The following is a 15,500-nucleotide window of genomic DNA, read 5'->3' on the forward strand; positions in this document are numbered from 1 at the left end:
CACTAATAAAGAAAAAAATAAACATAACAGCGGGGTACTCGCTGGAAAATCACTCGAACAGCAACCGGAAAACAAATCCGGCCGCTAACATAACCACCAGTGACAATCTAGCCAAAAAGTACCGATCGAAAAAAAATAAGCAACCACCGCCAGCAGCCACCTGCAAGCAAGAGACAACGGCGGAAAACAGCCACCTCCAATGATGAGGTTGAGTGGTATACAATACATCAATTAAATACTTCGTAAAGCTTAATCAAATATGGTTAACCTCGGGTCCTATGTAAACTTTCTTTTAAATTGCTAATCATAGATCTATGACATGGCAGATTCGTATTGGCTAAAAAACAAAGTAGACCCCATGTTAAAGACAACCCTAGTCCATAGCCGCTACGCTCTCCCAATCGTCACCAAGCTTTTCATAAGTTGACTATTTTAATAATATTTTTAGTCATTAAATAATTTCACGAGTTTTTTAACGACCACGTTACCATTTCTAGCGATTTTGCTCGATTTTATGGCGGAGATCCCTTTTGCTAAACTAACGGTAAACAACAAAATCATGTTGGTTTGATTAAAGCCTCGTAATTAACAATCTTTTTACGGAATTCGACCCGACCCGAGCCGTGCGACCCGAATTCAGTTCTGAATTCTGCAGGTGGGTATCTGTTTATAACTTAATTTTGATGGGTTTGTTTATTTAAACTGTTTTTGAGCTTTTTTGCTGATTAAGTTTAGAAGAGATAACAATTATGGTAAGTTTTGGGTCTAGTTTGATGAACAAGTACCCTGCTTTAACATTAGTCATATTATCTTTTTTATTATGTATAAATTTTGAATATTTGATGTTGTGGTGATTTGGGTTGTGGGTTTTATATAATATGATGAATTTGAGGTTGTAATCACATGAATTTAAAGGCTAAATTGATGAATTTATTGTTAAAATTTTTATTTTTGTGCTTTCTTATTGGCTCCTTTTGTGATGGGTAAATTAGGTGAACTATGCTTGGCATGTTTCTCTAGCTGTTCTAAAAATAGTCGCATCTTATTTTTTATTTTTATTTTTGCAAATTGGCAAATTCATGAAGAAAGTTTATATATTTCTTAAAATATGTAGCTATTTTGATCTTGATAGTTTGTAATATGTTTATGAAGTCTATAACAGTAGACAAGATTTTTTCATTTGACCTGAAAGTCAAATTGTAGCTCTTCCTTAAACAGAAGTATCACAAGTTTGACTTTTAAATTTCACCAAATTCATTTATGGAAAGTCCCTTAAAACATGCTTCAAGTTTGTGATTTATGATCATTTTATTTACTTCTCTTTTGTTCTATGGCGTTAAAAAAGGAGTCGCGAAAAAGAATGGATGCAATTTCAACCTATAGCAGTAACGATATCAACCCGGAGTTAGTACGATTTCACGAGGGTACCACTTCTGATTCCAAGGATATGGGAGAAATACAAACCTCCATGGAGATTTTGACTAAAGTTGACCTAGAATTAGCATACTCATCCGAAAAGTTACTAAATTTAGAAAGTCTTTTATTGTATGTATTTTCGTGGGAAAACGACTTTGAAGCGATGGCTGCAGATGATGTGTCAGAGGAATTTGTCGAAAAGTCATTGAAAGTAGATCTGTTATTTAGCTTCTTGGATTCGGAAGTCAAAGAACTTGATTGGTCAATGGATTCGATTAGAGTAGACCTTGTTGATGCAAGTCAAAGATTGGCTGCATGTAAACATCTTGGTGAATTGTTCTCCGTTGTTGAAAAGAAATTGCGCGATTCTGAGGACTCGTTGAAACAATCACAAGAATATGTTCTTGAGATGAAGATGAAGTTGGCCAAACTTCAAATGACATCGTTAGCTTTCAATCACAACGAATGTAAGTCAAAGTCATTATGCTTTTAATCCCATCGTTTAAAAGAGACGCAGTTTGATTTCTGTAGTCAAACACACCACGTTTTAAATTTGTTATCTATAAACAAACGATAACATAATCCACTTGTTCTGTTTCTTTTTTGAATTTACCTGGGTATTCGACCTGCTTTGCGAGCCGACTAATTCCAGGGCGACAACCTGGTTTGACATTCAGCGACCCGCTCATTTTGCCACCTTTGGGGTATATTGGGTGAATTACATTTGTTTTGTGACCTTTTTTAATCTATTTTTTTTTTTTTTTTATTAGAATGGCATTTTTTTTATGGTGTATATTGGGTGAATTAGATATGTTTATCTAATATTTACATGGATTTATAAAGTTTTTTCAGATGAAGTGTCAGACATTGAAGTAAAACCAAGACTGCAAACAGTGGATAAAGTCCATGTTCTTCGAATGCTCGAAAAATCTTTGTCAAGGGAGCTTGATCTCGAAAAAAAACTGAGTGAATCGAAGCAAGATGAAGAAGATCTAAAACTAAAACTACGGTTAACAGAACAAGTGGCGTTTATTATGGAAGAAGCAGCCGAGGTAGTTTGGGGCCGGTTTTTGGAAGCAGAAAACGCTTCGATTGTGTTAATGGGAGTTTCAAGAGACCTCGTAGCTCGACATCAACTCGTTCAATTTAATCTTAACAGTTTTAATCAACGAGAGGACGCGTTAAGATTTAAACTCGAAGATTGTATCAAATTGTTGAACGCAAAAGACGCTTCTATAGAAAAACTTAATAGCAGAATCACACAGCTTGTTGCTGATAATCTCAAAGTGTCAACTTTGAGAGAAAAAGTCAACTTGCTAGAAGAAAAAGTCAACGAATCGGAGTCCAACTTAAGAAAAGCGTACGCATCAAACGAGTCAATTCAAGAACAAGTAAGAGAAATGGAAAGCGTGATTGAATCGTTAAAAGAGAACGTTGAGACAGTAGAAAATAGAGCGGAAACGGCAGAAGGAAAAATAGCACAATTAACCGATACAAACATTGAATTAAGTGAAGAACTAGAAATTATTAAAGGAAGCCATGAAAACAGTTCAAACAAGATGAGTGTACTCGAGAAACAATCGAGAGAACTCGAGATTCAGTTGCAACACGCGAAAGCGTCTTCTGAAGCTGGTCAAGAACAACAAAACATGTTGTATTCAGCAATTTGGGATATGGAGACTTTAATTGATGAATTGAAACAAAAAGTTTCAACAGCTGAAATCAGGGCTGAAAGTGCTGAAGATCAGTGTTTGTTGTTGACTGATACAAACTTAGAGTTGACCAAAGAAGTTGACTTTTTGAGAACTGAAGTTGAATCACTTGAAGCCTCTTTGAGTCATGCTAATCTTGATAAATTGGCTACCGCGAAGGATATTAGCATTAAGACGAAGCTTATTATGGATACTGTAATGCAACTTACTACAGAACGTGAACGTATCGCAAAACAGGTACGTACGTTACCACCATTTACATATCCACGTGGTCGAAATAGGTTATGTTTTATCTCTAATAGGCCAAAAATAAAAAAATTAGCTTTTAGGGACTGGGTTGAAAATATTAAATGGGTCGAATGACGTCCCATAATGTTTGTTTAAAAAAAATTTATAAAACGACGTTTCACTTGTAAGTTTTGTTAGAAAGTTTTAACAATTTTAAACAACAAAGTGTTGCTGCTCAACTAGGTGTGTTTGATAAAACGGAATGTTTAAGCAATAAATGGTTCAAAATCTAAATAGTTAAAAGATTCCGCCTGAATTTGATTATGAACGAATGACTATAACCCGTTTGATAATCATTTTGAATGAACTAGTGTAAACTTAATGTATTAACCATTTAAATAAATAAAGACAAGAATATATTTATGATAAGTGTTCTCGATATAGTTTTTGGAGGATATCAAAACAAGTTGATGTGCTGAATGGTTAAGAGATTAAGAGATTGTTGAACGATTCAACATCATTTATAAAACGACGTTTGACTAATGAATTTTGATAGAAAGTTATACAGTAACATTTCTGAACCGAAAAGTGTTGCTGCTCAACTTAACCCCAATCGCACATGATTGAAAATTGTTGCGTGTTTGGAACTAATAATTTTTGACACGTTACTCAACCGTCCATTATGTGACCTCTAACTGATAATGTAATATTATGTAGTTGCATTCTCAAACAGAAGAGAAAAAGATTATGATGCAAAGGCTACAAAAAGTCAACAAGTTTGTCAATGCAAATATGTATACAAAAGGAGACATTCACAACACCGACTCAACGTTTTGCAGTCAAGAAATAAAAGATGCAACATTTAGCGAAAATATGCAGCACAAGTTATCAAAGGCAAGTAAACATTCTTATTTGAATGAACATGATACTCCATTCATTAAGCTCTATCATTAACGGTTTATTCGTGTTTGCAACGTCTTAAAGCAGATTGAAGAAATAGAAGTTTTGAAGGATGATTCTTCTATACACGACCCTGAACCAGAGTCATCCATAACTGAATCAGACACAGGTTTGGATGAAACAGAACCGGAAGAAGAACAATCTGGAACTAAACGAAATCTGTTAATAAGAACAATCTTTGTTTTACTAATTTCGGTGTTGGCAGCGTTCTTTATCAACTCAAAGCCAGTTGGTTTTGTGGTTAATGCAGGTTGATTTTGCGGTTTTGTTTTTGCTTTTAGCATTTTTTTTTTGGGTGTGACATTCATCTGATTTGTGCATTGTGTGGATATTTTTTGTTCATAGTTGATTGTGAATATGCTGTATATTAATATTTGCCTTTTTATAAGATTGGAGCAATGAAATTCATTCATAACGGTAATACAATATGCATTTGTAGTTGTTAAATGTAATTATTTGAAATGTTAGTATTAAGTATTAAGAAAAAGTTTATGGTTGGTCCTCAAAGTTTGTACCAAATTTCAGGATAAGGACTAAAGTTTAAAACGGTCATGTTTGGTCCAAACTTTTAAACATAATAAACGAATGGTCCCAAGTTTTAATGATTGTTAGTATCTACCAGTTAATTTAAACACATGATTGGGACGTGATGGACAATTTGGTCTTTTCACCTGTTGCAATAATTTATTACGTTATTATATAAGCAACCAAAAATTCCTAACCCAACCCATGTTGCGTACGCTGGTCGACAGATTACTGTGATTTAAATCATGTTGCGTGCGCTGACAGTGATTTTAACTTGCAGATTGAAGTCAATGATACAACTGCTGAATTGTTTAATGGTAAAGAGATGATTGTTGTAATTCGTGCATTATATAATTATATATGTCAATCATTTTATGTAACTTGTAACTCTGAACCACTAATAAATTTGAATATGTGGCAACGTGTTTTGAAAGTTTAGATAAATAACCAAAAAATGAAGTAGGTTAAGATCAACTATAAAAAGTGACTTGATTGATAATTGGTTGATTCAATTTCGATTAAACTGTTATGAACTATACCTCTTTCTCGGTGGTGAACCACTATGTTTTTTTCGTTACACAACTAACTGTATTTATGGTCTTGAACTAGCTGTAAAAATGGGAAAAAATTGGTGGTGTCCCTTTTTATATATCATTTTGCAGTTATTAGTTACTCCGTATTATATTATGCATTTCGCTTTCATCACTTGATTTACTATTCATCCCATGTGAGATAGATTTTATGTGTATGTGAGGAGTCAATGAAACTCACAAACTCTTACAGAAAAATGATAATTTAAAGTTGTTATCTTTTTTATTATGTGGCTGATGAATTCATAATAGGTTTAAAGTCGTGAAACAACACAAATTTAAACTTATATTATGTGGGCTTAGAGCTGTTGGCGCTTTTAGCATTGTGGTGGTTAACAATAGTTTGATTGTCACTAAGCTTTGGTCTGTGTTATAAGAAAAAGACTAAACTGCATATCATGTGTTTAACTTAACTGGTAGATACTAGCGATCATTAAAACTTAGGACCATTCGTGTATTGTGTTTTTGTAATGACCCGAAAAATTTCGACTTATTTAAACCAATTCTCTATACGATTTATTATTTTGACACGTTAAACAAAGTCTGTTAGATTGAGTCTCAAAATTTTAGAACTGTTTCATATATACAAGACAAAATTTCATTCCTCGTCCCTGAACTTTACATCTATTTTGACTCCCGGTCATTTTTCTTTTTTTTGTGCATTCCTCGTCCCTAAACTATTAAAAGAGTACAACCCTCGTCCCCCCGTCTAGATTCTGTCAATTTCAGTCGCTTGTTCAGACATGTGCAAAGCATGTGAGGGTAATTTGGTCTTTTTATTTTATTTCTTTTGTTTATTATTTAACTTATCTTTTCACCCTCATCCTCATCATCTCATGTTTATCATTCCCAAATTAAAAACCCTAATTTTATACTTTTATAAAATCAACAAATCAAACCCACACCATTTGTGCTTGTTACTTGATCACTGCTATTGTTTTTAATCATATAAACACACCACAGTTCATATATTTAAGTAGCTTATTCATCACCATAGTTCACCATATTCAAGCTAAAACACCAAAACCGAATATGAACACGAAATCGAAGCTAGAAACCGCAACAAAAGTGGTATCATAGTGTCAGAGCTCTTCCTCGTCGATCCAAGCTTTGATTTCGTTATTTATTTTGCTGAAAATCGATTCTTAGATCCGTTTGACTTTCTTTGACTTTTTGGTGGGTTTTGATTCCAATGTGTTTTAATCAAATTTGAAAAAGTGGAAATGTTCACAATCAGCTAGTGATCATTTCCTTAAAATTTTAGGAATTAATTCGCCCAATTGAACCCAGAATTGTTGATGAAGATTGATGAAGAACATGAAGAACTTCAAAAATTAAAATCGTGATCTGATGAGTTTTAGGTTGTGAATCCTTCGTGAAAGATGCTTAAAAACTTCATCTGAATCCTCGAAAATCACTGGTAACATCGGAAAGTCACTAAATCGTTCCAATTGAATCTTTGACCAAAAAACTTTGAAGTTTGACTTTAAGATTTAAATCACTGTGATGTTTCTCAACTTGATTTATACTTCACGAAGCTTGAGTAAGTTATTAGAAACCTGAATATATGCTCAATTTGAACTAGTAGAAGCTGTACTAATCCAGGAGTCTCAACATCTCTGTTACTGTATATATGCTCAATTTGATTCTGATGTGATTTGGAATTTTAATTGAAAAGTTTGTTGATGTTAATCACAAAGGAAGATCAACGAAGCATTGATTTAGGATTAGAATCAGTTCACTGATCTTGAATTATGTAGATGATCATCATTTGAAGATGTAATTTGATGCTAAGATGATGATGAAGATATACAAGTACTGTAGAATTGGGGGTTTTTATGAAGTATTGGGGACGAGGAATACAAAGTGAATTGTGAAGAATTGGGGGTTTTTATGATAGAAGAAGAAAAAACAATGACAAAAATACCCTCACATGACATGCACGTGATAAGGGGTAACGGCAGGTTTTGACAGAAAGTAGACGGGGGGACGAGGGTTGTACTCTTTTAATAGTTTAGGGACAAGGAATGCACAAAAAAAAGAAAAAGGACCGGGAGTCAAAATCGATGTAAAGTTCAGGGACGAGGAATGAAATTTTGTCTATATACAATTACCTTTGATTACTCTCGACGATTCATGAACAATTATATGTATGTATATATATATATATATATATATATATATATATATATATATATATATATATATATATATATATATATATATATATATATATGTACAAGTAAAAATGACTTTCCTACAGTAAAACCCTATTTGTTACAGTAAAACACTATTTGCTACAGTAAAACACTATTTGCTACAGTGAAACCGTATTTTGCTACAGTGCTACAGTGAAAACACTATTTACTACAGTAAACACTATTTGCTACAGTAGAACACTATTTGCTGCAGTAAACACTATTTGATGTCGACAAACTAGCAAACAAAAGGGGTTCAGGCGGCCATGCGATCGCATGGCAAAAGCACTGAAAATCCATGCGATCGCATGGGGACCAAAATCAGGAAACATGCCTATAAAAGGCCAGCTTACTCGACGAAATATAATCACTTTTTCTTTCTTCTGTAAATTTAAATTTATATTTATATTTATAATTATAATTATAATTTTAATTTAAGTTTAATAATAATAAGGTATATTTGAGGGTGTTTTAATTCGGGTTTCAAACCGTTTTAAGCTAAGAAAATATTGGGTATTGTTCGGGGTATTGTTCTTGAATCCAAGGCCAACCATACAGTCGTCTACCATCATTACGTCTACGCAATTTGCCTACAATATTGAGTCTCAATATTGAACTGTGAGTTTATAGTCCCTCTTTTTAAATACTTTAAATATTTTTGGGCTGAGAATACATGCAATTTATTTTAAACGCAATAAGACACAAGTACATACAAAATTCTACACTGAGTTAAACCGAAAATCCCTTAGCTTTGGTAACTAGTAGCTGCCAGTACATAGGATATGGACTGGTGGGCGCGAATAATTGTATATGGATCCATAGGGCTTGACATCCCCGTCCGAGCTAGAGCGCTAGCCTTTTAACGGACGTATGTTATTTGAGTTTAAGACACGTTGGTTTGCGTGTATTAAAACGAATGGGGTAATTATCACTATAGCGTTAAGTTTAGTTACCAGGGTGCTCTGTTACGTAGAATCTATTGATAAACTTTTGATGAAATCTTGTGGTCTACCTTTATATATGTTTATGACTCGAGCAATTAAACCTATAACTCACCAACATCCGTGTTGACTTTTTAGCATGTTTTATTCTCAGGTCCTTAGAATGCTTCCGCTGTGATGTGCTTGTTGCCTGCATGGAGTCTCTCATGCTTTGTACAAAGTTTATTGCATTCAAAATAAAAATGTGTTGTGTAATAAATAATTGGACTGTGATGTTAACCTGTAAATTAAAGACTTATGTATTTTGGGGTTTTGCTTATACCTAAGCACTCGCCCACATGTTTATAACTTTCTATGTTTAGAAAGTCACTTATTTTAATGAATGCAATATTTTATCAAAACGTATCATATAGAGGTCAAAACCTCACTGTGGAATCAATGATTAACGTGCCGCGTCAATAGCGATTTTGACGGGTCGTTACAGTTTTAAAGTTGGGACAAAATGTGGTCGTTTTAAATTTGTCCCTATCTTGCTTTCTACTTGGTAATTTGAGGATTAATCATGATATTTTTTCTAACTATTATTCAAACGATATGTATAACTGTCTCATTACATAACACCTTTTTTATTTTGTCTTATAGAAGTATTAAAAACGTCAAATTATGTGCCTTACCAATCCATCTATAGTTGGACTAATGTAACACAAGAAATGAATTATTATCATCCGTGAAAAAAAAATCCAACAAAATTTTTAAAAACATAAGATCACCTCTATGTATCAAATATACCGAATTTGATCGCTATGTTTTGCTTACGACTTTACCCAAATTCATATTTACTTATTTTTGTTTGAATACTATAGGTTTTCTCTACCATTGTACTCAGTCGACCATGTTTTGTTTGTATACATTACACATTTGTTTCCAATGAAATTTTAAAATTCAAATACTACCAATATGTTAACACTTAACGAAATTTTCTAACGCTCGTTATTTAAAGGGACTAACTGCATAGTAAGCAGAAAAAAGACAAATGACAAATGTGTAATAATGGACAAACGTTAGGGACTAACAGCCAACTTATTTAAGTGAAAAATAGAAGTAAATAAAACGACGACGTAGCGTATCCAAAACCCTAAAACTAATACCTACTAGTAGTACTATATAATTATCTCCTTCACAAAATATTGAGCCGCACAACCACTTCTTTTCATGTTTCCCTTACAAACTTAATGATTCTGGTTTAATGTCAAAGTGTTTTAGTTGTAACTGCACACATAGCCCCTTTCAACTTCTAGTTTATAGTTGTCAGGAAAACATCGAGATCTAAGGGTATTATTTGTGCTAAATTAAATTATAGTTTTTGGCAAAACATAATTTTGTTTACGAATCGTAGCGTATGTTTTGCTCTTCGATTCTGTTTTGCCAAATCGCAAATTAATTCCTGTTGATTAAACTGCAAAATGATGAGAAACTCTACTCTGAATATTAAATGTTGAATCATTTATAGTACCTTCAAAGTTCTCTGATTGCTTTCATTAATTTTAATTGTTGATTGATATTTGTATGAAGTAAAAAGATGATATTGATTAATTAGGAGGCACCTATTTTCATAGTCTGGTGTTAATTTTACTGATCAGATTATACGAGCATGGTGCAACATTGAATTTATTTTTCTTGTTTTTGTTTGTTTGACCTGTCTAATGTCAAATTGATAATTCTTGAGAAATAGACATTTGTAACTAGTAAAGTAATAATCGGTAGTATTTTTTGAAATCTTTAATTAATGGTAAACCCTACACGATAACTAGAGTTCTTGTATAGCTTTGTTAGGTTCTTTTAGAAAGTTTTCTTCTTGTGTTTAATTATTTTACAATTAAAATTGTTTGATATATTCAACATTGTATGCTACGTAACATAAAATCAGATTTATTAAAAAGAATTCTTGATGATCAAGAGTAATGAAAAATAACACAATATTATTAATATGGGAAACTAATTCATGATGAATGAATAATTGATTCTTGCAATTTCTTAATTATTCTTTATTACTAATACTAATCTAGTGATTAATGCAAACTTAGTACCATCACGAACCATTGTTTCACTAGGCCCGGTTCCATCACTAGGTCCCAACCACCAGGCCAAACATACCACATGATATGACAACACCGTTTGAGGTATTCATGCCTTCAAATAATTCAATAGGATTGCTAAAAACTTTCGTTTACTCGTCTGCCCCTCTAATTGTACAAAAGACGATGTGTGGTGGCAGATAATATAAATATACTAATTCCTCTAATGTCATTTTTCTACATTAGTGAAGGAAATTGTAATGGCACGATCTTGATTTGTTAAATTACCAGAATATCTTGGAGAAATAGATTTATCAAGAATATATGATCTTAATATGTTTGGAGATTAGGTAGAATGTAAGAGTCGTGTAAAATAGCACATGATGACGTTATGGTCTGTGAATCATCATGTTTCATTAGAAACTCAGCATGACTTACTGTAATATAATCACGTTGATCAAGTGTCATTATATTATACTAACTTATGTATCAGTTTTCAACACTACTTCAAAACATTCATAATTCAAACTCTACGTTTTCAGAGATTTAGAAACTAAAACAGTTTTCTTTTATGATATAACACAGATAGCGCGGAGAGATTATTAATATCGGACAAGAATATTTATGAAGATATCTTCAGAAATATTGAGGATATTAATATTGAAAGATACGATAATATCTTAGAATTTTTGAATCAAATTGTGATGCAGAAATTCATTCACGATGATTTAGAGCGATTAAGGAGCAATGTATTCGCTAAAGATTTTATCAGAAACAGAATCATCAGGATTCTTTATGTACAAGTTTAGTCATTGTAATTTGTTCAGAGTTTCAGGATGAGAGATCATAATTCTAAGGGATAAATGTTATATGTATATATAACTTTTGATGTAGAAATGCTGCGAGATTCAAAATACTGATTGCTAATTTCCCGATACTTGGTATGGCAATTCTCGTTACAAGATGCCGATGAGTTCATGATAAGACTTCAATAGATAAATATAGTGATTTGTCGAAGAGATTTAAGTCAAGGAGCAACGAGGCTGCTGGTACGTCTGCTGGTAATATGATGGAATATAAAAGGTTCTCCGGTAAAAATAAAAGAGCACATATATATATATCAAGGTTATAATAAGGTTGTTTCGAACGAAAAGTCGAAGTTGACTTGCTGGAGCTGTGACAAAATTGGCTAATTTGGAAAGAGATTGCAAAGTTATTTTCGGTAATAGTAACGCTAAAGGAATTAGCACAGCTACGCGTTAAACGTTTACTCAGTTTCCGAGAGTTTTTCAGGTGCAATACTATATGCATAAATCTTTCCTTCTGTAGATGAAGTGCGGTTGGTTCATCCTCTCGATTGAGGTGTTTTCAAGAATCATGAAAGGTTTGAACGCGGATTATAATCGTCAAGATACAAATGAGGTTTAAGATGAAATCAAGTGGCAAACTTGAAGAAATGTTTAGTTTCATATGTTATAATCAATATTTTAGTTCATTTTAATTGTCCAATGTTGATAGTCCACAGTTAATTGTCCACAGTTTGTAGTTCAATAATTCACATATAGTTTAATATATAATATTCGAATTAATTGATACGTATCGTGACCCATTGTATACATGTCTCAGACTCGATCACAACTCAAAGTATATATATTATTGTAGAATCAACCGCAACCCTGTATAGCTAACTCGAACATTACTGCATATAGAGTGTCTATGGTTATTCCAAATAATATATATAGATGCGTCGATATGATATGTCAAAACATTGTATACGTGTCCCGATATTTAAAGTGCGTAAAATAAATAACAGAAATTAAATGACAATAAATAAAATTGCGAGAATTTAAATTGCGATAAATAAATTGCGATAATTAAATTGCGATAAATAAATGTAATAAGGAATTAACAGTTAGCTAGGAACAGTTAGCTAGGACTTTGTTAGCGTGGATTCTTAACAAATTTTCTCATAGTTAATTTGTTTGTTTCTAACAAATTTTATTTTGTTCAGTTTTCTTCATTATGCCACTTGTTGGATTTTGATAAGTCAAAATCCAAATATGAAATTGAATGAAAATGGTTATTCTGTGGTGAACGAATACGTATATTGGTGGATGTAAGTAGGATAGTAAATGACTGTTGAATCAAATTTGAAGAATGTACAGTTTAACTTATTAATGTGAAATATAAATATTCCTCGGGTATTACCTACCCGTTAAAATATTTTCACCATTAACAGTTTGTACGAAAGAATTTTCAATTACAATCTTTATGAAAAAATATATACATATATATTTTCTTCAGAGGTAATTATGGATTTAATGAGTCAATATGATATTAAACTCATTTGATTTTCGGTTTGAGCTAGAATAAATAATCTCTAAAACTTTTAGAAACCACATATTCTTCGCAGAATATTTCTTCAATGAAGTTATGAATTAATACTTCATCGTTCATTGTTGTTGGTAATCCGTGGTATCTATGGTGCGTATGACGTTGATGTTCGTGTAACAGATTGTGAAGTTGAGGTTTGCGATGCGGTTGTTGTTGGTGGTGGTAATGGTACTGTTGGCGTTGATGATGGTGGTACTGGTTATGCTGCTGGTGCTGCTGCTGGTGTTTGTAACCTTTGCACCATATTCTCCAAAGCCACTACCCGAGCACGAAGCTCGTTGACTTCTTCTATTACACCGGGGTGATTGTCGGTTCGGACGAGCGGATAAATATGATCTAGAATTTGGTATGTATATAATCGTGACGAGATACTCTGGAAATGAGAGAGAAAATGGTGTTTCGGACAGGTTCGCCCGTAAGTGCTTCGGGTTCTTCGCCAAGAGGGCAATGTGGTGGATGAAAAGGATCACCTTCTTCTTGTCTCCAATGATTGAGTAGACTACGGACCCATCCCAATTCATTCAGAATAGATGATGGCTGATTGGTTGGTCCATTCCGGTCACACTGCTTTCGGAGCTTGAGTGGGACTTCATGTCGGAATCCGAGGGACTTGAATTGATGACGAATTCCATTTCGTACAATTGAATAAAGGATTTTTCGATATGAAATGATTTCTGGCTATCGGATGGTATTCTAATTACATAGAATATCTATATATAGCACAAAAGATTTCGTAGATTAAGGAGGAATTTACGGAATATGTCAGGCAAAGTTTACAGTAACAGATACGCTAAGATATGAATTAGCAGATACGCTAAGATATGAATTTTGTCTATACACTATTCATGCAATCAATGCAGTAAGACGTGTCTAGACTACGAATGATAAGCAGGTAATTTCCTAAGGATGATAAGTAGAAAATTTTCGACACAAAATGATAAGCAAAACTTTTGACATGCAGACACGGTCGAAGTCCAGACTCACTAATGCATCCTAACGACTTATCAGTTAGACACACTAACGCAGACCTGGTTAGCTAAGACCACCGCTCTGATACCAACTTTCATGACCCGTCCTATTCCATCTGGACGAATACATTACATTTGGTTAAATGGCGAGGTACTTGACCTCTATATGATACATTTTACAAACATTGCATTCGTTTTTAAAAAGACAAACTTTCATTTCATCGAAAGTATATATATATATATATATATATATGACTTAATAATAATCTTGATGAACTCAACGACTCGAATGCAACGTCTTTTGAAATACGTCATGAATGACTCCAAGTAACATCTCTAAAATGAGCAAATGCACAGCGGAAGATTTCTTTAATACCTGAGAATAAACATGCTTTAAAGTGTCAACCAAAAGGTTGGTGAGTTCATTAGTTTATCACAAACGATTATTTTCATCATTTTAATAGACCACAAGATTTTCATTTCTCATAAATACACATCTCGTATCAGGCATTTCGCAAACTGCATAGAGATAAAAATCATTCATATGGTGAACACCTGGTAACCGACATTAACAAGATGCATATAGAATATCCCCATCATTCTGGGACACCCATCGGACATGATAATTTCGAAGTACTAAAGCATTTCAAATTCCAGAATGGGGCTTGTTGGGCCCGATAGATCTACCTTTAGGATTCGCGTCAATTAGGGGCCAGTTCCCTAATTCTTAGGCTACCAAGCTAAAATAGGCATATTCGATTTCGATCATTCAACCATAGAATGTAGTTTCAATTACTTGTGTATATTTCGTAAAACAGTTATAAAAACAGCGCATGTATTCTCAGTCCCAAAAATATATATTGCAAAAGCATTTAAAAAGGGAGCAAATGAAACTCACTATACTGTATTTTGTAGTAAAAATACATATGACGGCATTGAACAACTGAACAATGCAGGGTTGGCCTTGGATTCACGAACCTATATCATTTGTATATATATTAACACACGTAACCGTAATCGAACAAACATACATTTTATTATCATTGGTATGATTTTATATCAAAAACTTATATATTTTATTATTTAATTAAATAATTCCATTTTATATATAAAAATATTAACATAGTTAAATTATATATATTAAATATCTTTTTATATGAAGATCATATGTTTGTGAAATTAATAATTTTTATAATACTAATATTAGTAATAATAATGATACTATATAATAATAATGATAAAAGTAATGAGAATAATATTGTTAATAAGGATAATGATATTATTAATGATAATAATACTTTGTTGTATTATAATAATCATGATAACAATAATTATAACAATTTTAATGATTCCTTTAACTTAAAATTTTAATCATTTTCATAATAATCAAAATTTCTATATTTGTAATCTTAATTGTTTTACTAAAAATCTTTATATTCATATTCATGGTGATCATAATCTTCGCATTTAATTTCTAGACTTATAATTGTAGT

The 15,500-nt window shown here is 32.6% G+C and overlaps 1 protein-coding gene and 1 non-coding gene across 3 annotated transcripts; both read left to right on the top strand.

Annotated features, from left to right (window-relative positions):
- Positions 1 to 423: 423 nt before the first annotated feature.
- LOC139896971 (WPP domain-interacting tail-anchored protein 2-like) lies at positions 424 to 4,729 on the top strand. 2 transcript variants are annotated; one of them, XM_071879603.1, is made up of 5 exons: positions 424 to 655; positions 1,346 to 1,883; positions 2,260 to 3,365; positions 4,074 to 4,250; positions 4,344 to 4,729. In XM_071879603.1, exons 2-5 carry the CDS (start codon positions 1,361 to 1,363, stop codon positions 4,569 to 4,571), a joined length of 2,034 nt encoding a protein of 677 aa, XP_071735704.1. In that variant the 5' UTR covers positions 424 to 655; positions 1,346 to 1,360; the 3' UTR covers positions 4,572 to 4,729. The 2 variants fall into 2 exon arrangements, with proteins under 2 accessions (XP_071735704.1, XP_071735705.1); XM_071879604.1 differs by having other exon boundaries at positions 2,269 to 3,365.
- Positions 4,730 to 10,027: 5,298 nt separating this feature from the next.
- On the top strand, positions 10,028 to 10,104 carry LOC139903660 (small nucleolar RNA R160). Its single transcript, XR_011778468.1, has one exon. It is a non-coding gene; the product is annotated as a small nucleolar RNA R160 (small nucleolar RNA).
- The last annotated feature ends 5,396 nt before the right edge of the window (positions 10,105 to 15,500 follow it).

Source organism: Rutidosis leptorrhynchoides, chromosome 3, assembly GCF_046630445.1.
Source record: "Rutidosis leptorrhynchoides isolate AG116_Rl617_1_P2 chromosome 3, CSIRO_AGI_Rlap_v1, whole genome shotgun sequence".
NCBI classification, from domain to species: Eukaryota; Viridiplantae; Streptophyta; class Magnoliopsida; order Asterales; family Asteraceae; genus Rutidosis; species Rutidosis leptorrhynchoides.